The sequence below is a fragment of the Zalophus californianus genome, chromosome Y (assembly GCF_009762305.2).
Source record: "Zalophus californianus isolate mZalCal1 chromosome Y, mZalCal1.pri.v2, whole genome shotgun sequence".
Lineage (NCBI taxonomy): Eukaryota > Metazoa > Chordata > Mammalia > Carnivora > Otariidae > Zalophus > Zalophus californianus.
The window spans coordinates 1989401-2016763 of record NC_045613.1 but is presented as its reverse complement, the minus strand read 5'-3'; the positions used below and the strand labels follow the sequence as shown (position 1 = coordinate 2016763).

Here is a 27363-nt window from a genome sequence, read left to right as displayed (position 1 = left end):
AATTAGAATTAAATGCTTAATTGAAAAAGGATCTAGTTTTGAAAAAAATTCTAATTTATTTTTGGGATATTCAACAAAAAGTTTATGGGCCAACAAGGTCAGCTTTTTGCTTCCTTTTTAAGAAGCATTGATGGGTAATTAGCATTCCACATGGGAAACCTCATGTGTATATAAGGCTCCCCTTTCTTCATGTGTATAAGACAAGTTAGACTTGAGGGATCACACATTTTTCCATTAAAAAAGAAGAGAGAAAAAAGAAAAAAAGAGCACCCATTAGGTAAAAGGCACTATGCTGAGCATTATGGGTTTTAACAAGTCTATTAATTTCATGGTCCTTGTCAGTCAACTGATTTTTTAAAGTTTTTTCCAAATAGTGTAGGAGGCTGAGGTTATAAAATGAATGGTCAAAATGATGTGGTACATAGAGAGAAATGGGAAGTGGGTGAAAAAGAGAGTTTTACAATGTTTGGACAGAGTTTTACAGTGTCTGGATTCACCTCCAAGTTGGACTGAAAGCCAGCATGGCCGTGTCCAGTGCAGAAAGGAATGGGATTTACCGCCGAGAAAAGCCGCTGTTTGGGTTGTCAGTAGAGACCAGTCCGTCACCAGGCAGGACGGGCGAAGCCATCCATAGAAGACGTTTTGTCTCACGTGCAAAACGTACAGCAGTACACACGGGTCGGAGGGGGCTTCCCATTTTTAGTTTCAGGCAGTTTTGTAGCAGAAAAACTTGCAAAAGACACTTCTAATGCCGGCACTAACTACACGAAAGATCTGAGTTCTTTCACCCAGGATAACAGCGCCCTCTCTCCTACCATTCCATCGGGGATAAGCTGCTAGTCTTTTGGGGGCACGGAGAATTACCCGGCCTTGAAACTGTCTCTTCACTTGCAAAGGTACGAAAACCTTCCACTTGAACTAGGACAAATTCCCTCTGGGTCTCCTTAGAAAGAAGTGCGCAGGCGCCCTCCCCCAAAGCTGTTTCCGGGACATGCCTCCTTGTCATTCCGGATTCCTCGGATTGTGAGGTCCGTGCGCAGGCTCCCGAGCCATTGGGGACAGCGGAGCTGCGTCCCGCATGTAGTGCGGTGCTCCCCTCCGTTCGACACAACTCCGGCCCTTCTCTCATCCGGTCCTTGGGGCGGGTTTGTAGGCCCGCCTTCTCCTGGCTGCCAAAGCCTTCCTTCCGCCAACTGGGTCCGCTCCTGACAGCAACACTGCTTCTCTTCCACAGCTTGGCGACAGGGGCTTCCCCTCAACTGCCGCGGGTGCGGCAGAACAAGTTACGGAGAGCCCGCGGCCCGCGGCCGCCGTAAGTCCTGGGGGGCGACTGGGGCGTCGGGGGCCGTAAACGAGTGTTGAGCACCTTTTCCATCCGCGTCACCCCGGGGGATGTGGAAGCCAGTGACTGATGCGGTGTGGCCTAACCCGTTATCTTTGGTTCTGGAATCATTAAATTTCGTGGGTCATATTTGGGAGGGGCTCGCGAACAGGGACGCTGTCGGCTGATGCCTTTATTGTGCACCTTGCCTATCATCTCCCCTGGCGTCCATCATTGGTGAAGCATAGGAGACGACCCGTCGAGGAGAGTTGGACGGCGGCCCAGCGTCTTGGTCGAGCCGGTGTGTTTAATACCAAAATCAGAGTTCCGGTATGCTGTCGTTTTCGGCAGAGTAATAAAAGCATTGCTTTTTAACAAGGCGGGTTATGAATACTTGTATGTTGCAAGTAAGTACCTGTCCATTCTAGGAGAAAATGTATATTTAAAGAAGAGTAAGTTATTACTCCTATAAAGAATAGCTGGGGTTGGTGTGGAGGTGCGGAATACCGGTACCCTACAAGCAGTCTTAGGTGCATACCCTACCTTTCCAAAGCAAATCCGCACCCTCACTTCTGTTTCAATATCCACGAATTTAGGCTCCATTCTTTTCCGAATTCCGGTAGCCAGTTTGCATTTGTATATTGCCTAGTGACACTTATTTGTTGTTCCTTTTCAGAGCTGCTGTGTACAATATTAGGAAGCGAGTTGATGTATACGAATGTTTGTAGTTTGTGCTAATGAATCATTTTCAGTGAAATAAAATGGGTTGGATCGTTAAGACAATACTTAATGTCGCTTCATAAATTTCCAAATGTTTGCTTAATGTTTCTTGGATTATGTGGAAATCTTCGGATTTCTTAGTAGCTTTGCGATTTAGGAGTCATTCTTTTTCTATTCTGGTTGTCTAATTCACCCTTATTCAAATCTAAGATAGTGTGGCAAATATTAATATCAGGCTTGAATTTTATTTTTTTTAAATAAAGAGAAATTTCAGCAAATGAAAAAAAAAGATTACCTACGTAAATTCTGCCTTTAATCTTTGTAGAACTATCACTTTCTGTTTGCAGTTGGTACAACCAGTTGAATTACAACAGGCTTTCTTCAAAAACTAACCATGAAGATAAATCAGATTGCTTTCTAGATTCTAAATAAATATAAACGAAATATTTTATAAATTTGCTAGATTTCAACACCCACTCCATCTGTAGAAGCTGCTATTTATTATTTTCAATGAAGAATTTTGTGTAATGCTTCCAAATTTATATCTTTTGCCTTTTAAAGGCTTATATACTTTTATATTGCATCAACTCAGTTCTTTATTGTATGCATATTTTTTGGATTTTTTTTTTAAAGTGAGATGAGAAAAGGTACCTAAAAATTAGCTTTTCAAGAAAAACCTGTATGTACATTTGGGTTTTTTCATTGATTTTAGATTTTTAATGTTTGCTTAAAATATGCTAGCTAGCATTAACTGAAGAAAGCATTCTAAATGAAAGTCTAAATGATTCTTTCTGGAAGTGGAAAGACCCAAGTGTCAAAAATTGTGGGTCTCTTTTTCTTTTAAATTTGTCTAACTAATTGATGTATACAGTTCTCTTTTGTTTAAATAGAGTATGGAATGTACAGAAAAGATAGAAAATAGTTTTTTAAGTTGCAAAGTTGACTGCAACAGGCAATGCTTTTCTCTTTTCCCCATTCATTTCTTTCCGGATTTAAGCAGACCAAAGTAGGTTGGGAAGATTTTTTTCTACAAGAATTATCTATTTTCATTTTCTTCAAAGGCCTTTTATTTTGTAATCTTAACTTTACTGAATGAAGTCATCAAATGTAACTTTGGTTTTATTTATCTTAACAGATGCAGTTTATGTTGCTTTTTAGTCGTCAGGGAAAGCTTCGACTGCAGAAATGGTATGTCTCACTATCAGACAGAGAGAAGAAAAAAATCACAAGGGAAATTGTTCAAACTGTTTTAGCACGTAAACCTAAAATGTGCAGCTTTCTTGAGTGGCGAGATCTGAAGATTGTTTACAAAAGGTATAATTTTTATTTATCAGAAATTTGGAAGTAGAATCAAATGTTAGGTCATTTGTAGTGTGGAAATTGTAGACTTTTGAGGACGAACATTTATAAATAGTAAAATTTTTGATAAACCTATTTAGGTAGAAACTTTGTTTTTTAAAATAACTTTTTTATTACCCAGATTAAATCTTAAAAGCAGGGGAATAGTTTTAACTCAGTTTACAAATAATGTTCATGTTTACCTTCTAGAAAAATTCAGTGAACTCATTTTCTTGCAAATTATGTAGGGTCAATATTTTAAGTCATCAGTTCTTTAATTTAGGTAAGAATAGATAAGAGAATGTAATAATGCATTCTCCCACTCCACTCCACCTCTCCTTATGACTCTGTAATGATTGATATTGATAAGGCTTTTTTCTTCATTTTCAAGTCTTATTCAATTATAAACACATCTTAAATATGATGTTCAGTCATTTAGTTGTTTAAATACATTTATTTTGTAACTTATGTTTGTGTACAGGATCTGGTTTTTAGGTAGGTTTATTAATTTGAAGTAAAATGAAGCAATGGTAGAAGTGTGAATAATTATCAATTTTGCCACGGATAACTTCTTTAAAATTTGATCTCATAGTCCATCTCATGGATTTCTCTTAACACTGAAGTTACCAAAAATATGCTATCTTAATTATTATTGGAAATAGCATATTCTTTATTAGTATCTGAAGCTTTAAAAAATTTAGAACGAATTTTTAAAGATTCTTCTGAGAAGGTTAAAAGAAATGTAATTTCTTTTATAGAACATCTGGGCCATATTTACTTTGTTTCTTCCCCATTCCTGTTCCCTTTAAGCTCTTTAATTTAAAGATAAATAACTACCTTAATGGTTCGGCGGCTGCCTTCGGCTCAGGTCATGATCCTGGAGTCCCGGGATCGAGTCCCGCATCGGGCTCCCTGCTCGGTGGGGAGTCTGCTTCTCCCTCTGACCCTCCCCCCCCATGTAGTCTCTCTCTCTCTCATTCTCGCTCTCTCAAATAAATAAAGTCTTCAAAAAAATGTTAAAATTAAAAAAAAAATAAATAACTACCTTAATGAGTTCAAGTAAAGACAAGACAGTTTCTGTATGTAAAAAATTGTTTCTTACATGGGAAATGTGCAGGAAACTAATGGTATGGATGCTGTGAGGATTAAAAAGAAGTTTGATTTTTTTTTATCTGCTTTCATTTATTTCACTCGATATGGTTGGTGATATCTTTGTTGGAATGGTGGCAGAACAAATGGAGATTATAGAACATACAGTTTAAATATTCTAACAGAATGAATTTGATCATTTTTGTTTTTTTTTAATATTCAGTGTTATTTTAGTGTTTACTAAGAAAATATCATAGAAAACCATAGAAATTTAGAGCTAGGAGATACCTAGTTAAGATAGAACCTAATAAGTAGAACAAGTAGAAGTGGAGCTGCGATTGTAAAGTCAGGAATAGGGAGCCTGTGCCTTTGTTCAGTTGGCTTCTGTCTTCTGCATAGAGTTTCTCAGAAATCTGTTGCTGTTGATCAAACCTCAAATTCAAGGAGTCTTGTCTGAAGGGTGAATGACATGCCACTAAAAGTCAAATTTTAATCATAGAGATAAAAAGACCTCACAGATAAGCGATCAGATTTATATTTCTTAAAAGATTATTGTAATAAGAAAATAATTGAAGTTGTATACTTCTGAGACTGAGTCCTAAGAGATAACTTAAGAAGATATTATAATGAGGTCCTGAACAAGGACAGTGGCCCTCAGCAGGTGGAAAGGAAAGTTCTAATAAAGGTAAATTTTGTAAGACTTGGTTATTCATAGAAGTAGGGAAGGCAATGAATGAAGGAGGGTAGAGGGGTGATTTCTGGTTCAGCTCAGTAGGAAAATGATAAACTGGAGAACTTGGCTCATTTTTTAGGTGGTTTGTGATGCCTGTGTGACTTGCATTTGCCAGTGTTTAGTTTTCTGATGGAGTGAGTATGCTGAAAAGTATGTTGAAATTTTTGATATAAATTGTTAATTAGCAGCATTTAGCATTTGGCAAAAGGAATAAAAGAAAAAACCTCCAGAGTGGAATAAAAACGAAAAACAATGAGCATATAATCAGTGTAAAGTCCTGGACTCCCCAAGATTATCCTCACATCTGACACCAGATATAAAATCAGGGTTTTCTAAGGCTACCCTCAGGTTCATAACTCACTTTAAGTTAATTTCATCATAATTCACAAAACTTATTGAAAAGTAGTATATTCATGGTTACTACGGGGAAAGGATCCAGATTACAATAAGCCAAGAAAAGAGGACCGTAGCATACAGTTCAGAAGAGTTCCAGGCTTGAACTTTCTGACTGGTTTCTCTCACTGGAATTATGTGACCTTCTCTATGCTGTAATGTCTAAAAATACATATAAACATTCTAACCAGGGAAGTCGTGGTGACCAGTTTTTATTGGGGTTTGCTTGGTCACATAAACATAACTGAATGGCCTACTTCAGCTGATATATGGTGGCCCAGAACCCCCACTGTAAATGATTCTCAGCATAGACTATGTGGTACGCCCAATGCCTCCAGGTAAACAAAGATACTCTCGTCGGGCAGGGAATTGCAAGATGTTAGATATTAGAGATAATCTTCTAGAACCCAGATGTCTTTTTGGGCAAGGCTGTTCCTCTAGTATACAATCAAAAAGATAATTTATTTAAAAATAAGATTACTAGTTCAAATATGGCTCAAAATGTCAGATAAAGTTCCCAATTAAAATGAAGAAATAATCCATTAGATTTTACAGTGGGGCATTTCATGAATGTCTTTTGCCAAAACATTTTCAATAGAGTAATAGAGGCAGAACTCTCCATGTAGTGAAATGCAATGTGAAGAAATGAAGAAATTTAAAAGGCAAATGTAGACTATTTGGGGGAACTTTGCCATGAAAGAAAAGAAGAGGTAGTATCCACCCATACTCCTAGGACTGGGAGATAGGGCTTCAAAAAGGATTGAGAACCTTAAGCTTGTTTATACATAGAGGGAGTCCCTGTTAAAAGAGGAAGATTTGAAAGTGCTTTCAAGAGAGTAAGTCCCATGAGTCAAAGTTCCTGTATTTGAAGTAAAAGGGCTGTTAAATGGATGAAAGGAGAAGCAGTACACATATCAATCAGCCTGTCCCTTCCTTTTAATAGCTATAGTATGTAATCTATTGTGATTGATACTTGAATTGAGGGAAAATTCACATGAAAAAGTTTTGTGTCATTTGTAATCAGTGTACCTATTAAAATCCCCTCCCCCTGTTTTGTATTGAAGACTCATTTATGCTACTACTTAATGAACTATTTTTTGTTGATATAAACAGGTGATTTGTTTTCTCTAGCCCCGCTGGAAGAGGAAAGATCTTTTAAGCAAGAGAATTACTTTTGAGCATCAGAGAAATTCTGATATTTTGCTGTTCACATCAACAAGTGGTCTTTATATCTTCATTAACTTATACATTGTGTTCTGTCTCATCCATATTCTTATCCTGAATATCTCTTATGCAGATTTTCCCTATTTGGGAAAGAAAGATAAGAGACTAAGGACAATACAGTTGAAAAAAAAAACAACACATTGAAAAGTGTAGAGACTTCAGTTTTATTCCGTTTCTACCACTAGCATTTTCCCTTTGTTTCCTCCTCTCTACAGAAAATGTTCTTAAAGATTGCTTGAAGACAGAATATTGAATGCTTTTTTTTGGGCTGGGGGGAAGAGGCGCTGAATTTACATTTACTATAAAATAAACATACTTCCAAATTATCATTTTGAGAATTTGTTAAAGAATATTGCTGAACAGATTTTCTTTAATAGCAAAACAATTTTTATTAATATACCAGTGGGTATGACATTCAGCTATATTCATGGACAGTCAGTCTATAGGTATTTAGCTGACGGAGAAGTCAAGTGTTTTGAATATATGAATAGATACTTCTATATGTTTTTGAAAGCTAATAATTAAAAGAAGCTGTGTTAAAAACAATGCAGATTATTTCTTACTGCTCTGGGTTTTTTTCTTTAACAATTTTGAGATATAACTAGCATATCAGATAAATCAGTCATTCAAAAGTGTATAATACGGTGGCTTTTAATATATTTAGTATATTCACAGAGCTGTGCATCCAGTATGATCAATTTAGAACATTTCCAGTACTTCTCCCCAAAAACCATGTAGCTTTTAGCTGCCACACTACCCAAAATCCATCCCCCTTGCCTTATGTAACTAATCAACGTACAGCCTTATAGATTTACCTGTTGCACACATTTCATGTAAATGGACTTCTAAAACATGTGATCGTAAAACATGTCACTGATTTCTTTAACGTAGCATTACTTTTCAAAGATTTATTGTAGCATGTATTAGTATTTCATTTCTTTTCCTTGTTACATATATTCTGTTATATGGATAGGCAACATTTTATGCATTAATTAGTTGATGGACATTTAAGTTGTGTTTACTTTGGGGGTATTATAGGTAAAGTGAGCATTTGTGTACAAACTTTTTGTAGACCTAGTTTTTATTTCTCTTAGGTTTATACCTAAGAGTAGAATTCCTGGGTCATAAAGTAACATTTTGAGGAACTGCTAAACTGTTTTCCAAAGCGTATGTACAATTTTACATTTCTAGTAACAGGTTGTGAGGATTCCAATTTCTCCTCACCTAGGCCAACAGATGTTATCTGTCATTTTTTATTATAACCATTCTATTAGGTATAAAATGGTATCCCATTGTGTTTTCCTAGGTTGATATAAAATTCACATAAACCATTAATCCTTACATTATTCATTATTTTTACTGTATTTACAGAGTTGTGCAATTATCACCCAGCTGTATCACCTCTATTTTCATCATCACCAAAGAAACTTCACACATATTAGCAGTGACTACATATTTATTTCTGTCCATTTCTCTTGTGACCTTAATTTTTCTGTCAGGGTAGGTTTATCTTCTTCTGGACATTTCAAGTAAGTGGAGTCATGTGAAATGGGCCTTTTGCATATTACTTTTTTCATTTAAAATAATGTTTTCAAGATTTGACCATGCCATAGCACATATCAATAATTCAGTCCTTTTTATGATGCATAATATTCCATAGTATGGATTTACTACATTGATTATTCATTCATCTGTTGGTTGACATTCGAATTGTTTCTAATTTTTGGCCATTATGAATAGTGCTACTATGAACATTCATGTACAAGTATTTTCTTGACTACCTGTTCTCAGTTCTTTAGCGAGCTAGGAGTGGAATTGCTGAGTTGTAAGATAATTTTGTGTGTATCCTTCTGAGGTTATGCCAAATTTCTGTGATGGCTCTAGTAGTTTACATTCCTACTAGAAATGTACAAGAGTTCTGGGGCACCTGGGTGGCTCATTTGGTTGTGTCAGATTCTTAGTTTCAGCTCAGGTCATGATCTCAGAGTCAAGAGATGGAGACCCATGTCAGGCTCTGTGCTCAGCAGAGAGTCTCCTTGAGGATTCTCCTCCACCTTTGCCCTCTGCCCCTACCCCCTCAAAAAATATTTGTATGTATAAATGTACAAGCTGAGTTTGAATTTCTCTATAAGTTTGCCAATACTTAATTTGCTTTTTTCCCTTATTATAGCCATCCTGGTGAGTGTGAAGTGATATTGTGGTTTCAGTTTGCATTTTTTTAATGACTAATGATATTGAGCATCTTCTTGTGCTTTTTGGTCATTCATTTATCTTCTGTGGAGAAAAGTCTACTCGAGTTCTTTGCCTATTACTTATCATAAAAAGGTGCTGGATGCTTTGTGCATCACTTGAAATGATTATGTGGTTATTATCTTTCATTCATTCTCTTACTGTAGTGTATTATAACAATTTTTTTTCTGTATGTTGACCACCCTTGAATTTTTTGAAACCATATGTGGTCATAATGTACAGTCCTTTTAACATGTTGATGGATTCAGTTATTCTGTTGAGGAATTTTGTATCTGTATTTATAAAGGAAATTGATCTTTAGTTTTCTTGTGAAATCTTTATCTGGCTTTGCTTTCATGGTAATGGTTGCATCCCAAACTAAGTTAAATTCCTCCTCCTCTCTCTTTAGGGAAGAATTTAAAGATTGTTATTAATTGTTCTGTAAATATAGTAGGATTTACCATTGAAGCAGTCTGGTCATGGGCATTTCATTGTTGGGAGGTTTTGCCTACCAGTTCAGTCTCTTTACTTGCTAGAAATTTATTCAGATTTTCTGTTTCTTTAGTCATTTGACATTTTGTGCATTCCTTTGAATTTTCCATTTTGTCTAGATTGTCTAATTTGTTGGTATTCAGTTGTTTTTAGTGTTCTGATATACTTTTTCATTGCTGAAAGTTAGTAGTAATGTTCCCACTTCTATTTCAGATTTTAGTAACCAGGATCCTCTAGTTTCTTGGTTGACTCTGTTGTTCTTGTTGTTGCTTTTTGCACTTTACGTATGTAGTACCACTGCTGGCTTCCACAGTTTCTGAATAACAATCAGCACTTAATATTATTGAGGATCTGTGTACTTGGTGAGTTTCTTCCCTCTTGATGCTTTCAAGAATATGTCTTTGTCTTTGGCAATTTGAATATAGTCTGTTTCAGTATAGAGCTCTTTGAACTTTTCTGTGTGGAATTGCTAGAGAATATTGAATGTGTAAATTCATTTCTTTGATCACATTTGGAAAGTTTTTGGCCATTTCTTCAAATATTCTCTAGTGTCTGTCCAGGCTTTTTCTGAGTATGTGTCCAGCCATGGACATACATGTGATGTTCTAAACTACCCAAAATACCTCAGGAATCTTAAAAACTCTCTTTCCCCATCATGTCTCCTTTCCCACTCTCTCACAAGCCTTTAGGTCTGCTTTGCTCTCTATTGCTTCTCCCAGCTATTATCTCCTGCCCATTGTTGGTGCAGCCAATAATTTTGCATTTAAACACTTTGGGTAAAAGCTGCCTGTGAAGTTATCCTAGCCCTGTGAATGCTCACAGCTGGGAGAAAAAATCTTTATTATATTACTTACCCTGGGCCCTTTACTTAACTAAGCCTTGTTCTGTGGTTAGGGTCATTGTGGTGTTTCAAATGACAGTATCTTCAATAAATCCTCTATTTTCTTCTTTGCTTACTTGTCCTTTGAACTAATCATGGAGTGTATTTTGTTTTAATTAAGTAAGCGCAAGAAAAAACCTGGATCAGGGTCACCTGGGTGGCTCAGTTGGTTAAGCAACTGCCTTCGGTTCAGGTCATGATCCTGGGATCGAGCCCCACATCGGGCTCCCTGCTCTGTGGGGAGCCTGCCTCTCCCTCTCCCTCTCCCCTGCTTGTGAGCTCTATCAAATAAATAAATAAAATCCTTAAATTAAAAAAAACCCTGGATCAGCTGTGTTTTAAAATACTCATAGAAAGGAGCCTGAAAGAAAGTATAAAAAAATATGTTAGCCTTAATTTCTCTTTCTTCTGTCTTGTAAAAAAAAAAAAAATGTTACCCTTTCTAGTTTATGTGATTGAATGATGTTTCTTCTTTTTCCCTGTGTGTATTTTTCGGAATTTCTCTTAGAAGCATTTATTATTTTTTTAGTCTAGAAGAAAAGTAATCTGGACTATTAGAAGAAAGAAAATTTGTAAGTCTGGGGATTTTCACAATAGTGTATAAAAATGTATTTAGAAAACACAAGTACAGGGTAAAATTTTATCCCACATTTATATTTTGTTACAGATATGCTAGCTTGTATTTTTGCTGTGCTATTGAGGATCAGGAAAATGAACTGATTACTCTGGAAATAATTCATCGTTATGTGGAATTACTTGACAAATATTTTGGCAGTGTGAGTAGTATTGTAAGAAATTGAATGCCATGGTATTTTTTTAACCTTCATGATGAGTTTATCATTTGTTTTACGGATTCTCTTTAAATGCTACTGTTACTGGGAGGTAAAGAATGACTCAGCTTCCTGTAAGTGTGAGTAGTCAGTTAACTCAAATTCCTTTCACCTAGGGGAGAAGAACCATGAGAGACTATGGACTCTGAGAAACAAACTGAGGGTTCTAGAGGGGAGGGGGCGTAGGGGGATGGGTTAGCCTGGTGATGGGTATTAAGGAGGGCACGTTCTGCTTGGAGCACTGGGTGTTAAACACAAACAATGAATCATGGAACAGTACATCAAAAACTAATGATGTAATGTATGGTGATTAACATAACACAATAAAAAAAATTCCTTTTACCTAGAGAACTATTCATTTATTTATAGTACTAAGAATAAGATTTAAGATACTGGAATTGGAAGTTCAACTGCAAATAGTTTACTGTTTTGAAAATGTTTAGTATGGAATTTAGATTTGAATAGCAGCTATATTTACTTGTTAAATAAGTACGGAAACAATAGTTTTGAAGGTAGAAAAATTTTGTTGGGAACATGCAAAATCAAATATTATTTAGCTTGTAGACATTGTGTTTTCAGGTACTTCAAATTTGAAAGGTAAGTTGGTGATGCTTTGACTAGTATAATTGCTATTTTACAAGGAGTTAAGATTGATTGACTGTGTTAGGTTTTATTTTACCACCTAATAGCATATAAGCAAAATTTGCTTCCTTTAGTTTAACATTATTATTATTCTTACTATTTTTGCTTTTTAGGTGTGTGAACTTGATATCATCTTTAATTTTGAGAAGGCTTATTTTATTTTGGATGAGTTTCTTTTAGGGGGGAAGTTCAGGAAACATCCAAGAAAAATGTCCTAAAAGCAATTGAGCAGGCAGATCTACTTCAGGAGGTAAGCTACTTCTACTAGTCTTCTTTACTAGGACTATCATGTTTTGCTGTTGCTAGAGAAGTCTTGGTCATCATCCTTATACTTTCAGAAAGTACTCAGAAACATAGGTGGAATATAGTGTTCATGTGCAGGCTATTTATTTCTTATAACACATGTTCAGTCACATCAACTCAATTATCAATGGATATTATTCACTTTGAAAATGGTCTGTCAGTGTTCTCTCTGTGCCTATTTTTAGCACTCAGAATATCAGCCTGAGTTTTTAGTAGGTAGACTACATTAAGAAGGGAAAAAAAAGAATCAGTTAACATTAATATTTCAAGAACTTTATTATATATTGTTTTAGTTACTTAAGAAAACCTCCTTTTTTTAGGCTGGGTAATTGAGCCTGGCATTTCTTTCCCAGTTGGTCCTTATTTTCATTTGATGCCTGATAAGTGTAAATGTAGCAAAGCAGATTAGAGTTTTCTTAGGGTTTTTTTTCCCTTTTTTTCACCTTTGAGGAAATGTGTTTCTCAATTTTCTTCATATTTTTCCATTAGTTCTCACAGTTGTTAGGATTTGGTAAATCAGGTATACTCCATTCATGTATTTTTTAAAAATTTAACTTTTTTATTTTCTTAGGGTATATGTAAAATAAAATTTACCATTTTAACTGTTTTGCAGTGCATAATTCAGTTTCACTAATTACATTCACAGTGTTGTGCAACCATCATCACTCTCCATTTCCAGAACTTTTTATCATGCCCATACTGCAACACTCAACCATTAAATAGTAGTTTCATCTCCCTGCTACCCTTTACCAGTCCCGGTAATCTCTATGCTGTTTTCTGCCTCTTTCCGGTTCTACTTCATATTGTTTTGTGTCTGGCTTATTTCACTTAGCATAATGTCCTCAAGCTTCAACCATGTTTTACCATCAGAATTATGGCTGAATAATATTCAGTTGCATTTACATGTCATACTGTGTCCATTCATCCATTCATCCATTGATGGACACTTCGATCATTTCCACCTTTTGGATATTGTGAAAAATATGCTACTATCATGGGTATAGAGGTATCTGTCTGTGCCTGCTTTAAATTTTCTTGGGTATGTATATACCTAAAAATAGAATTGGTGAGTCACGGTAATTCTTGGTTTAACTTATTGAAGAATAGTCAAATTGTTTTTCACAGTAGCTGCTCCATTAGTGCTTTCCACCAGTAAAATACAAGGTTTTCAGTCTGTTCTCACTCTTGCCAGTAGTTGTTTTGTTGTTGTTGGTGGTGGTGGTATTGTTGTTATACCCATTCTAGTAGGTATGAAGTACTATCCTGTACTTTTGATTTGTATTTCCATAATGACTAATGATTTGGGACATCTTTTCATGTACTTGTTCTCAGTTTATATCTTATTTGGAGAAATGCTTATCCAAGTTCTTTGCCATTTTGAATTGGTTTGTCTTTTTGTGGTTAAACTGCCATAGTTTTTTATATATTATGAAAATTATGGGTGCCTGGGTGGCTCAGTCAGTTAAATATCTGACTCTTGATTTTGTCTCAAGTCATCACCTCAGGATTGTGAGATTGAGCCCCAAGTCGGGCTCTGTGCTCAATGGGGAGTCTGCTTGAGATTCTCTCTCTCCCCCTTTCCCACCCCTCCCTGTCTCTTGAAGGAAGAGAGGAAGGAAAGTATTAAATGTATGTCAAGTATATGATTTCCAGATGTTTTTGCCCATTCTGTATGTTAGCTTTTGATCTTGTTGATTAAATCCTTTTTTGCATAGAGGTGTTAATTTTGAAAAGTGCAATTTATCCTCTTTCTTTTGTTAGTAATGATTGTGGTGTTATACCTGTAGATCTGTTGCCATATCCAAGGTCATCAGGTTTACACCTGTGTTTTGCTCTATGAGTTTAAGGTTTTAGCTCTTACATTTATATCAGTGGTCCATTTTGAAATAATTTTTATATATAGTAAAAGTTGAAATGGGTCCATATCTCGTTTTTCATGTGGAAATCCAATGAGTCCAGCAACATGTATTGAGGAGACCATTCTCTAATCATTTAGTGTTCTTGGCACCCTTCTCAAAAAATCAGTTGGCCAACAGGTACATGAAAAGATGTTCAACATCACTAATTATTAGGGAAATGCAAATCAAAACAACAATGAGATATTATGCCTGGCCATCATCATCAAAAAGATAAGAGATAACAAATATTGGTGAGGATGTAAAGAGAAGGGAACCATTGTGCCCTTTTAGAGGCATTGTAATTTGGTATAGCCACTATGAAAAACAGTTTGGTTATTCCCTAAAAGATTAAAATTGGAACTGTTATATCCAGCAGTGCTACTTCTGGGAATATACCCCAAAAAATGAAAACACTTAATTTGAAAAATTATCTGCACCCCTATGTACATAGGAGCACTATTTACAGTAGTCAAAACATAGAAATACAACCCTAAATATCAATGCATGGATGAATGGTAAAAGAAATTGTGAGATAGATGGATAAGTAGATAGATAGGTATAATGGAATATTATTCAGTCATAAAAAAATGAGGAAATCCTGTCATAGGTGACAGTGTGGCTGGACCGGAGGCAATATGCTAAGTAAAATAAGTCAGACAAAGACAGATCTCACATGTGGACTCTACGGGGAAAAAATCATGGAAAAAGAGATCAGAGATCAGATTTGTATTTACTGGGGGTGGGGGAAGGGGGAGTTGGAGGAAGGTGGTCAAAAGGTACAAACTTCCATTTATAAGATAAATAATTATTAGAGGTAGAATGTAAAGCATGATAACTATAATACTGCTGTATGATATATAGGAAAGTTAAGAGAGTAGACGCTATGGTATATGATTACAAGGAGAAATTTTTGTTTCCATTTCTTTTTATTGTATCTAAATGATGATGGATGTTAGGTAATCATTTCACAATACATGTAAGTCAAACTTTTATGCTGCACATCTGAATCTCATACAGTGATGTATGTCAATTAGATCTTAATAAAATTGGGGAAATAAAAAGACTTGTAATACAGATGCTTCTAAGAAAGCTACCTACAAGCTGTGTATATGACAGAATTATTTTACCATTTGGAAGTGATACCCATTCTGTAATGCATGTAGCGCAGCGTTTAAGAAAATTTATAATAAATAGATTACTAATAAAACTGATACAAAAAATCAGTTGGCCCCAGATGTATGATAGGCTTATTTATGGGTTCTCAGTCCTATCTAACTGGTCTGTATGTCTTTTTATGCCAGAGCCAGAACCACACTGTTTTGATTACGGTAGCCTTATATTAAGTTTTGAAATCAGGAAATACGAGATCTCCAGCCTTGGTCTTCTTCAAGGTTGTTTTCACTTTTAAAGATTGGCTTTTGAAGATAGTTTGGTCCTTTGAGATTTTATATGAATTTTAAGATAGATTTTGCAATTTCTGCAAAAGCACCATTGGGATTGCATTGAGTCTGTGGATGACTTTGTATAGTTAATCTTAACAATGTTAGTAAGTCTTCAGTTAGTGAACACTGGATATTTTTCCATTTGTGTTTAATTTCTTTTAGCAATGTTTTGTATTTATCAGTGTACAAGTGTTTTACCTCCTTCTTGGTTAGTCTGTTCCTAAATATTTTACTTTTCCTGATGCTATTGTCAATGGCATTGTTTTTTTAAGTTCCTTTTGAAATATTCATTTCCAATGTGTGGAAATAAGACTGATTTTTGCATATTGATTTTTTTTATCTTGCCATTTTGCTGACTTTATTGATTTGATTTTTTTGTGGATTTTGTAGGGCTTTTTCTATAAGATACATGTTACAGCAGACATAATTTTCCTTTTTTCTTTCTAACTTGGATATTTTTTATTCCTTTTTTAATTGCTCTGGTTAGGACTTTAAGGACTATGTTGAATAAAAGTGGAAAGAATGGACACCCTTATCTTTTTCCTGATCTTAGAGGAAAAGCTTTTAGACTTTTCATCACTGAATGTGAGTGTGGACTTTTCATACATACCCTTTATTATCCTTCTGTTCCGGAAATGTTAATTTTTTTAAATCATAAAAGATTATTAAATTTGTCATGCTTTTTGTGCAGCAGTGGAGATGAGTATGTGGTTTTTTTTCTCTGACTTTCTTTTAGTGTGGCTTCTTATGTTGATTGATACTGATATGTTGAATGAACCTGATATTCTAGGAGTAAATTGCACTTGGTGGTGGTATATAATTTTTTTTATTTTGCTTTGAATTGTGTTTGTTAGTAACTTGTTAAGGATTTTTAAATCAGTATTTTTTAGGGATATTCATTTGTGCTTTTCTTATAGTTGCCTTTGTTTGGCTTGGTATCAAAGTAATACTGGCTTAGTAGAATAATTTTGGGAGTGTTTTCTGCTTTTCAATTTTATTGAAGAGTTTGAAGAGAATTGGTGTCAGTTCTTCTTTAAATGTTTGGTGTAACTCAGGTACTGGGCTTGCTTTTCTTTGTTGGGAAGTTTTGATTCCTGATTCAGTCTTATTAGCTACGGATCTGTTGAGGTTTTTTATTTCCTTATAGCTCATTGATAGATTGTGTTTCTAGGAATATATACATCTTATTTGGTTATCCAGTTTTGTTGGCACACAGTTGTTCATAATATTCTCTTACAATCCTTTTTTTTATTTTTATAAAAAATCGTTACAATGACCTTTTTGATTTGATTTTAGGGATGTGAATCTTCTGTTTTTTAGTCAATCTAGTTAAAGATTTGTCAGTTCTTTTAAATTGTTTATTTAAATTCAACTTACTTAACATATACTGTATTACTAGTTTCAGGGGTTGTCAATTTTGGTCTCTTCAGAGACCAAACTTTTGGTTTCTTTGATTTTCTCTGTTTTTCCAGCCTCCCTGTTGTTTATCTATGCTATAAATCTACTATTTTTCTCCCTTCTGCTAACTATGGGTTTAAGTTTGTTCTTTTCCTGTTCTGTAAGGAGTAAGTTTAGGTGTTGGTTTTGAGATCTTTTATCTTTTTTAATGGAAATTTATAGCAAAACCTAGAATTTTAACATTGCATGTTATAATTTTTTTTCGTCTAAAGATAGTTTCTAATTTCTTTGATTTCCTCTTTGACTCATTGGGTATTTAGGATTATGTCATTTAATTTTGTGGATTTATTTGTGGATTTTTCTGATTTTCTTCAGCTATTGATTTCTAGTTTGATTCACTGTGACAGGAAAAGATAATCTCAAATGTATTAAGACTTGTTTGGTGGTCTAATATATGGTCTCATGTGCACTGGAGACGAATGCATATTCGGATGTTGCTGGGTGGAGTATTCTTGTCTTTGTCTTTTAAGTCCACTTGTCTCATAGTATGATTGTTCAAGCTCTAAATTTCCTTATTGAGCTTCAGTCTGATAACACATAGAGTGGCAATAGTATCTTTTCCTCAAAGTAATTACTTGAAAAATGTAAATGGGGATGCCTGGGTGGCTCAGTTGGTTGAGTGTCCGACTTTTGATTTCGGCCCAGGTTATGATGCCAGGGTTGTGAGATTGAGCCCTGCCCTGGGCTCTGCATTGGGTGCGGAACCTGCCTGGGATTCTCTGTCCCTCTCTCTTCCTCTAGTTCTTTGAGCTCGCTTTCTATTCTATGTCTTTGTCTGTAATCTGCAGGCACCCATAGGTCTGCAGCATCCCTACAATTCCTCACACACCATGGCACCTGCCATTATTTTAAGTAGCCTCCAACTTGATATCCAAATTATGCCATTCTTCCCATCATCATTTTGAGTAAGGTGAGGAGATACCATTTCATGGAGTAGCCCCATACAAACCAGAATGTTGCAAGCAAGTTCCACATTTTTTCTTCTAACTCAAGGGAAGACCAGAAATTGGGTGGCTTTGTTCCTACTGGGGTTACTACTGGTTTTAGCCCTGCTGGGGAAACATGTAGGTTAAGGGTAAAGTGAAGATGTCATGAAATTTCTTAGTATTTGAGTTCAGCTTTTGCTTATTTCCGTGTTTGCTTGGTAATTGCAATTTTCTAACTGGCTCTTAGAGTTCTCAGTGATACTTTGGTTTGTGTTATTGTTTATTGGTGTAATAATGGGAGGACAAATGCCTGGAGCTTTCTAGTTCACTGTCTCTTTTATCCCTCTCAAGATGTCTTTATCTGGCTTTGGATCAGAATAATGGTGGCTTCATAATATAAGTTAGGAAATGTTTCCTTCTCTTCTGTTTTTGCAAGTCTCAGTTTCCCAAAGAATCTCCTATAGCTTTCCCTTAAGGCCTTAAGTAGTCAGTTGTAAGTCTTACTTTTGCCCCAAGCACTGCGGTTAATTTGCTTTATATTGTTTTTGTCCAAAGTCTACATGGAAGCCCTTTTGCTGCATGAAAGAACTGAGTGCCTTACATGAATTCTTCAGAGAGCCTGCACACAGTTTAGTATAGATATAGACAGTACTTTACAAAGAAGTTCTACTTTGCTCCTTCCAGAGCCAGAAGGGTCCTACACTAGAAGCATGCCTATCTGTACTTCAGAACTGCCACTGTGGCCTATAGGGAGTGGGTGGTAGTATAGAAAATGCTACAAAGCTTTCCTACCACTTTCAAGTTACCTTTTTCTTCATTCAGAACTTACTTAGTTCCTGTAAACTTGACTGGTTTCCAGTGTCCTGACAAAATTTTTTTTTTTTTTTTTATGTTATGTTAGTCACCATACACTACATCATCAGTTTTTGATGTGGTGATCCTCCATTCACTGTTTTTGTATAACACCCAGTGTTCCATTCAGTACGTGTCCTCCTTAATACCCATCACCAGGCTAACCCCTCCCCCCACGCACCTCCCCTCTGAAACTCTCAGTTTGTTTCTCAGAGTCCATCGTCTCTCATGGTTCATCTCTCCCTCCAATTTCCCCCCTTCATTTTTCCCTTCCTTCTCCTAATGTCCTCCATGCTGTTCCTTATGTTCTACAAATAAGTGAATCCATAAGATAATTGACTTTCTCTGTTTGACTTATTTCACTTAGCATAATCTCCTCCAGTCCCATCCATGTTGATGTAAAAGTTGGGTATTCATCCTTTCTGATGGCTGAGTAATATTCCATTGTATAGATGGACCACATCTTCTTTATCCATTCATCTGTTGAAGGACATCTGGGCTCTTTCCACAGTTTGGCTATTGTGGACATTGCTGCTATGAACATTGGGTGCATATGGCCCTTCTTTTCACTACATCTGTGTCTTTGGGGTAAATACCCAGTAGAACAATTGCTGGGTCATAGGGTAGCTCTATTTTTAATTTTTTGAGGAACCTCCACACTGTTTTCCAAAGTGACTGTACCAACTTGCATTCCCACCAACAGTGTAAGAGGGTTCCCCTTTCTCCACAACCTCTCAAACATTTGTTGTTTCTTGCCTTGTCAATTTTTGCCATTCTAACTGGTGTAAGGTGGTATCTCGATGTGGTTTGATTTGAATTTCCCTGATGGCTAACGAGGAACACTTTTTCATGTGTCTGTTAGCCATTTATGTGTCTTCTTTGGAGAAGTGTCTGTTCATGTCTTCTGCCCATTTTTTGACTTGATTATTTGTTTTTTGGGTGTTGAGTTTGAGAAGTTCTATATAGATCTTGGATACCAGCCTTTATCTGTAGTGTCATTTACAAATATCTTCTCCCATTCTGTGGGTTGCCTCTTGGTCTTCTTGATAATTTCCTTTGCTGTGCAGAAGCTTTTTATCTTGATGAAGTCCCAAAAGTTCATTTTCGCTTTTGTTTCCCTTGCCTTTGGAGACGTGTTTTGAAAGAACTTGCTGTGGCTGATGTCAAAGAGGTTACTGCCTGTGTTCTCCTCTAGAACTTCGATGAATTCCTGTCTCACATTGAGGTCTTTCATCCATTTTGAGTTTATCTTTGTGTATGGTTTTACAGAATGGTCGAGTTTCATTCTTCTGTATATAGAAGAATGATTGGTTTTTGATAGTTCAGCTTGTTTCTTGATGTTTCTTTGAGGGAATGACAGGTTGGCACTGCCTATGCTACCATTTTGCTGCTATCACTCCGTAATTCTTCTTATTATTTTTTTTACTCCCAAGATGTATTAATGTCATGAAGACCCAGAATACTAAATTTATACTTACCCCATTATATTTTCTTGATACATGAGAGAACAAAATGAGTTGATTAATTGTCGGGCTTATATATCATTTAACTAAAAATCAATCTTAAATATTTAAATGTCATTAACGTATTTATTTTTGGCCGAGTCTTTCAGAGATTTCTTTTAAGGTTGTTTTCTCTTACAATGAAGAGGATTTTTCTCCCTAATAAAGGAGAATGGCCTTCATAGCTAATTAATGTTAATCTTTTATTTTAGTAGAATGATTATTGCCTGTAAGGAATACTCTGGCTTATTATCAATCCTTGCCTAAAGAAAAAGATCTGCTCATCTATGTAATTGTAGGGTTGGCTGAGACTATCACATTTTGTAGGTGTTCATACAGGGTTGTTTATTCTCTTTCATAATAAGTCTCTTTTAGGATTTTGAGACTGGATAATGAGTTAATATCCAAAATATATCAAGAATTCTTAACAACTCAACAAAAAACTGATTTTAAAAATGGGCAAAGGACTTGGTAGACATTTCTCAAAAGAAGACATACAAATGGCCAACAAGTGTATGAAAAGATGCGTAATATCCCACCACTCATCAGAACTGAAAAGCACAGTGACATACCACCTTATATGCGGTAGGATGGTTGGTAACAAAAAGCAGAATCTAACAGCTGATGATGAAGATATGGAAATTGGACCCCTTATACACTCAATGGGAATGCTAAATGTACAGTTACTTTGTAAAATAGTATGGAAGTTCTTCAAAATATTAATAGTAGAACTACCATATAATCCAGCAGTCCCTCTTCTGTGTGTCTATCCAAAAAAGAAGCACTCTTCACAATAGCTAAGATATGAAAGCAACCTAAATTTTCATCAGTAGATGAATGGATAAAGGAAATGTGGTATATACATACAAAGGAATATTTAACCTTAAAAAAAGAAGGAAATTCTCAATATGGAACAGCATCATTAACCTTGAGGACATTAGCATATATGAAATAAGCCAGTCACAGAAACACAGATTAAAAATTTAAAAACTAGTACAATTTGTGAAGTCCATTTGTATTTATAATTTTATCAGGTTTGCCATTTATGTTTTCATATTACCTGAAAAGTCTAATTGTATCACAAGAGATAGCCCCAAATATTTCATTAAATTGTTACTTTCATTGGGAATTTTGCCCTGTTAATTATTTTTATTGGAAATTTTCCCCTGTAAATTAGTATTTTTATTGGAAATTTTGCCCTAATGTGTTAACATCAGAGCTTATAATGCAACTTTTCTAGAGAGAATATTGAAATAGATCCAGAATTTCACTGGAAAAATATTTATTCATAAAATAATATGAATCACTAATGGCATTGATTAAAAAATAGATTCCCCCCAGAAAGTAAGATCTTTTGTAAGAGAATGAATTGCGTTTGTGTTTAACTTATTTTAACTTACAGCTTCATTCCATTACAAGTGGAATGGAAAAAAGAGGTAAGGTAAATATCTCTTTAAAATGTTGGGGAGTGGACTAAGGGTTACTATTTAACTGGCTTTTCTCCATTTAATTGTTTTGTAAGTTTAGGTTGAAATGTATCTACATTTTTTTAGAGTACTTTACATAATTTCATACCTTAAGTATTCAGTGTTTGTGGTTAAATATTAAAGTGAAATACTTTAAAAATACTTAGTATGCATTGCTTTTTAAAATTAATAGTTTTAGCTTTGGGTATTACAGGTATTTTGGGCATGACTCGGAAGAGCCAAGGACCCTCTGCCTAGAAAAAAAATGTACATAATTTTGTCTCTAATGTTAAGGGTTTCTCGTATTACTAGAATTTCATCCATAGACTTTATAAGGGACAGTAAAAAGGTGGTTCTTTTTTCCTGTGGAATTGAGAGACATGTTTTTAAATTTGTAGGCTTGGGCATCTAACACATCTGTTTGGGGAATTCTTTAAAATCTGTGGAGTGTTTTGTTTATTTTCCTAAAGTAATATCCTTAGTTTCAAAGTCATTCTTTTGGCTTTTGTTGTTGTTCATAGCTGAGTTTAATAGTTAGAAATCTGCATTACTATTTAAAATGGCTGATGAGAAACTACTTTTCCTTGGGAAAAATTTTCCTTGGTGATCTGTAGGAGTTTATGATCACATTAAGATGTAATGATTATTACAGTGTAGTAATTTTCATGAAGGGAGTAGTAATAAGATCCTGCTTAACTTAATCCTGATAAACTGGCAGAGTGGATTATTCTAATTGAATTTTCAGTTAACTCAGTATTCAGCAGATGACTATACTGAACATATTTCCATTATTTTTAATAAAATGCTTCATGGTTTTGCGGAAGGTAGGTTGTCATTTTGAATGAGTATCATGATATACATTAAGATAGAAATAGTAAAATGAATCTGAATTCTTGAGCGTTCTTTTAAAGTTAAATATTCAATCATTAAAAAAAACAGCAAAATTTGTTTTTGTTTTACTGTGCACTAAGTGTTGTAGAAGTCTTACTGTATGTCAACTTAATGTATTCTATGTAAGAACATGCCCATTTCTTTTTCTGCCACATTATGAATAGTCTAATAACTGGTGTGCTAAATAACTAGTCATCTTTTTAAAAGAAACATAAAGAGCTGACACACTTATGAAAACCTACTTATGAATGAAGATACACTCAGCTCAGTGTAGATCTAGTATTTTTACAAGTATATATTTCCCTCTCTGCAACTCTAATCCTACTTTTTTATTTTTATTATGTGTGTGATCTTCATATACCTTATTCCTGCCCACAGTTGACATATTTCCTATTGAAAAAAATTTTGACCTATGAACATTTGAGGAATATTTCTTTTTAAACGCATATGTTTCTAAAGATGAAACATCATGAATTTCATCATAATGAAATTTTTTTTTATGATTGAATACTTTAATCTTTGGTTAACCTTGTAAGATTAAAATCTGCAATTATTAAAATGTTTACTAAAGAAAACGAGGAGTTGGAAAACTAGGTTAGCATAAGTAGTGCCATAATCAACAGTGTAGTTTGGTCTCCAAACCAATAATTGATATATTTAAGAACATTAAAACTTAAGTTGTAGGTTTTATGTTACATCCATTCTGTACGAGCTTATGTGTTATCACTTAGTTTCGTCCCATAATAATAGTATGTGGAAACAGTATTCAAGTAAAATTAATTTTTCCATTATATAATGTTTAAGGTAAACATTTCTTAGCAATTTTAAGGATTTCTAATGCCTCATTCATTGAGTCATATTTTGCTATATAATGGTATTAAACGGTCTCTCTTTAGGATCTCAAAACTGTCAGAAAATATACAATATATGTTGCTTAGTAGTAAGTATCACTTTAAAGGTATTATTACTAACTTTATTTATAGAGTTAAAATATCATCTGTTTTGGGGCACCTGGATGGCTCAGTCAGTTAAGTGTCTGCCTTCAGCTCAGGTCATGATCTCAGGGTCCTGGGATCCAGCCCTTTGTTGCGCTCAGGGAGCTTGCTTCTCCCTCTACCTTTGCCCCTCGCTTTGCTCGTTCTCCCTCTCTCTCTCTCATCTCTCAAATAAATAAAAGCTTAAAAAATATATATCCATCTGTTTAACTAAGTATTTTTACCAAAATATGGTTTTGGTTTTGTAATATAGTTTAAGTGTGTTTATAGTTAATGATTTCTAGTTATGGTTTTATATTATAGAATATTAAAACCAGGTTTTTAATATTGTATGTGCTTTTATTAAAACATGCATCACATTCAATATAAAAGGAAAAATACCAAATAATTCATTGTTTATATCTAGGGAATTTAATGTCTGATTTAAGTAAGTTATAATTAAACAGTAAATTCAAAAGTTAATCAAACTGGTTTACCACTAAAAGAGGGCTTTGAAAGTTATTTCCTAAAGTCTAATATTATGGACATATACAGTAGATCCTTGAACAACAAGGGTTTGAACTGTATAGGTCTGATTGGTGGATTTTTTTCAATAAATACAGTATAGTCCTTATGATTTTTAATAATACTTTCTTTTCTGTATATAATATGTAATACAAAATATGTGCTAATCAATTATTTATGTTATCAGTAAGTTATTAGAATTATTTTATTTGATAATCTAAATGCATGACGTAAGTACTGTTTTTGTTTTCCACATAAGGAAACAGACCATCCAGTTAAGCAGATAAATAAGATTACAATGTTTAGTGCTCTAAACACATTAAATCTAATGTTTTAACAATTTGTGGTTTTATATAATTTGTATTTTCTTTTTTTTGTGCTATACCATGATTAGGATGCAAAAGTAAGTTTATGTATTTAGTTGATGGATATTATAAAATTAAACTGTTTCTTCCATTAACGTACAGTTCACCTTTAAATTACAAAACTGTCGGTGGTAAAATCTAAAATTTGACTTACTTGGTACCTTTTTCTTTTTTTTGTAATGTGCAAAACCAGCCACAGCAGAAATTTTTCAAAATTTTTCTTAATATTCCTGCTTTGTTTTGTCCTCTTGGAAATTTAACAATGACTACCAATTGTTAAATACGCCTTTTTTGTCCCAGAGCATTATTTCTCTATTTTGCCTCTACCATTGCCTTTGGTTGCTTTTGAAAGGCTTGAGGCAGTAACTCTTTTTGAAGGTTTGCCTATGAATAATTAATTTAACAGAATTTTTTTAAAAAGTATATTTTTATAAAAATGTGACCCAAGAACAGCACAAAAAATAACTTTTGAAGATTTATGGAAAGAAACACTTTTTTTTTCTTTCAATTTGGAGAAGAGGAGTTTAGTTTTAACAGTTTCTCTTTCCTGCATATGTCAGTAGTAGTGATTTCAGAAATTGCTGGTCAGTTTGCAATTTTGTGTTATTAGTATGGTAGGTAATCATTAGGTATTTAAAGAATGCTAAAAATAATTTTTCTGTGATCCCAGGTGTTTTGGACCCCAAACACTAAATAACCACTAGCTATCACTAGTAGAGAGCTCCTGTAATCCTGAGGAGTTTTTTTAAAGGTTGTTTCCCATTTTGCTTTCTTTATTCTCTAAAACATGTACAACCTGCCATGTCAATTTCACACTTTTAAGCCTCTCTAGATCTCCTTACTAGTCTCACATTTTCCCTCCACAGAAAGCTGAAACCCCACGTAGTGTTCTTGAAGAAATTGGACTGACATAACTCTTCTCCCTTGTTGATGACTTCTTGTGGCATTTCACACACTGTAGATGGTCATTGCTGTAATTGTCAAAGTTACTTAATAGTGTTAAATGATGTCTTGTCAGTGTTACTGTTTCATATGCCACTTCTTCAAATCTACACAGAAACATTTTTTGTGCTCCCCAGAGAGAACTTTGGTTAACTAATAAATAAGTTACTTTAAATATGAATTACTCTGATGGAGCACAGAAAAGATACCTTTTATGGATATTTTAGTTTGAAAGTCAGTTCTCTTAAATGACACACCTATATATATATTTTTAAAAGTTAGGTGATATGCATTTATTACATTACTGTTTTTGGCAAAGGAAACTGAAATTATAATGTGAAAGCTGGTACAATAACTAAAAACCGAAGAAGCATTTCAGTATATATTGGTAGACATGTTGCAAATTAAATTAATGAAATTTTAACTCTGCTAGGACTTAAAAAGTACATATATATATATATATATATGTATATATATATATATATATTACACTCACATATGTATACATATGAAAGACCTATTGGAAGTTATGTATCTTACAACACAACCAATTCCGCATAATTTAAGTGACTTTGTTAGAACAATGTTATTTTATGCTAAATTTATCACTTCAGGATTCTGAGCCTGGGGCAAGATAGGCTGTTTCATAACAGTACTTTTTTTCTTCCTTTCTATGGCAAGGACATAGGACTATGAAAGGTTCTTTGTGGTTATATCATTTGATCACCTGTTTTGACATTCCACGAAAAAGTAGAATGGTTGTCAGGAATTCTTCATAACACTGTTTTGACAAAGCACATTGTTCTTACCACAAAGTGTTACAGAAGTCATTGTTTAAAGCATGAATGCTCCTTTGGGGGTGCTTGTTACAGTCAAATTTATTTTGCCTCCTATTGCTTCCCTCCACACAGAAGTACTGCATACTTTACGGCAGTATCCTTCTGTGGCATATGACACTTTGCTAGTTATCAAAAGGCTTAAAAAAAAAAACTTTCAAGTGAAAGAGTTGAATGACCTAAAATAGCATCAGTAGTGCCTATATTTTTTAAAGTTCTATAATTGTTTCACTGTCATTTTTATAAATACTTGTATGTACGTAAACATATCTTCACAGTTTACACTTTGACTTGTATATGCTCTGGAGGTATTTAATCATTCTTGTGATTGTGCTGATACTCAGTCTATGTAGCATTGTCTTGCCACATTACCAATTAGTTGTAATGTTTAACATTCACCATTCTCTGTTTTTATGTGTTTCCAAAAGTACTTAAGCTAGGGAGAGTTTGCTAAAGAAGAATTTTAATTTTTTCAGTAAAATGTTAAATACTCATTTCCATTTGAATGTAGAGTTTGTTGTAAGCACACACAAGTAGGGATTTAAGGCGTTTGTGTACACATCAAGTTCATTAAAAAATGTGAATTCTTTGCTACCAGAAGTGCGTCTATGTATTTATTTTCAGTCAATAAATGCCTCTTTTAAAACTTTGATGTAATTGACTTTTTTGAATGAATAACTTAGATCATTATTTTATTGTTATGTTAATCACCATACATTACATCATTAGTTTTTGATGTAGTAATCCATTGTTTGCGTATAACACCAAGTGCTCCATTCAGTACCTGTTCCTTGATACCTATCACCAGGCTAACCCACCCCCCGCCCCCCTCCCCTCTAGAGCCCTCTGTTTGTTTCTCAAGAGTCCATAGTCTCTCATGGTTCATCTTGCCCTCTGACTCCCACCCCCTTCATTTTACCCTTCCTGCTATCTTCTTTTTTTTAACGTATAATGTATTATTTGTTTTAGAGGTACAAGGTCTGTGATTCAACAGTCTTACACAATTCACAGCGCTCGCCCTAGCACATACCCTCCCCAATGTCTAGCACCCAACCACCCCATCCCTCCCACCCCCCACCACTCCAGCAACCC

At 34.7% G+C, this 27363-nt stretch overlaps 1 protein-coding gene across 1 annotated transcript; it reads left to right on the top strand.

Annotated features, from left to right (window-relative positions):
• The first annotated feature begins 1318 nt into the window (after positions 1 to 1318).
• LOC118356610 (AP-1 complex subunit sigma-2-like) lies at positions 1319 to 26901 on the top strand. Its single transcript, XM_035725874.1, is given in 7 exon segments — positions 1319 to 1728; positions 3177 to 3355; positions 11087 to 11195; positions 12005 to 12074; positions 12077 to 12141; positions 24523 to 24531; positions 25360 to 26901. Coding segments are annotated over 7 exon segments (501 nt in total). The 5' UTR covers positions 1319 to 1707; the 3' UTR covers positions 25408 to 26901.
• Positions 26902 to 27363: the final 462 nt, after the last annotated feature.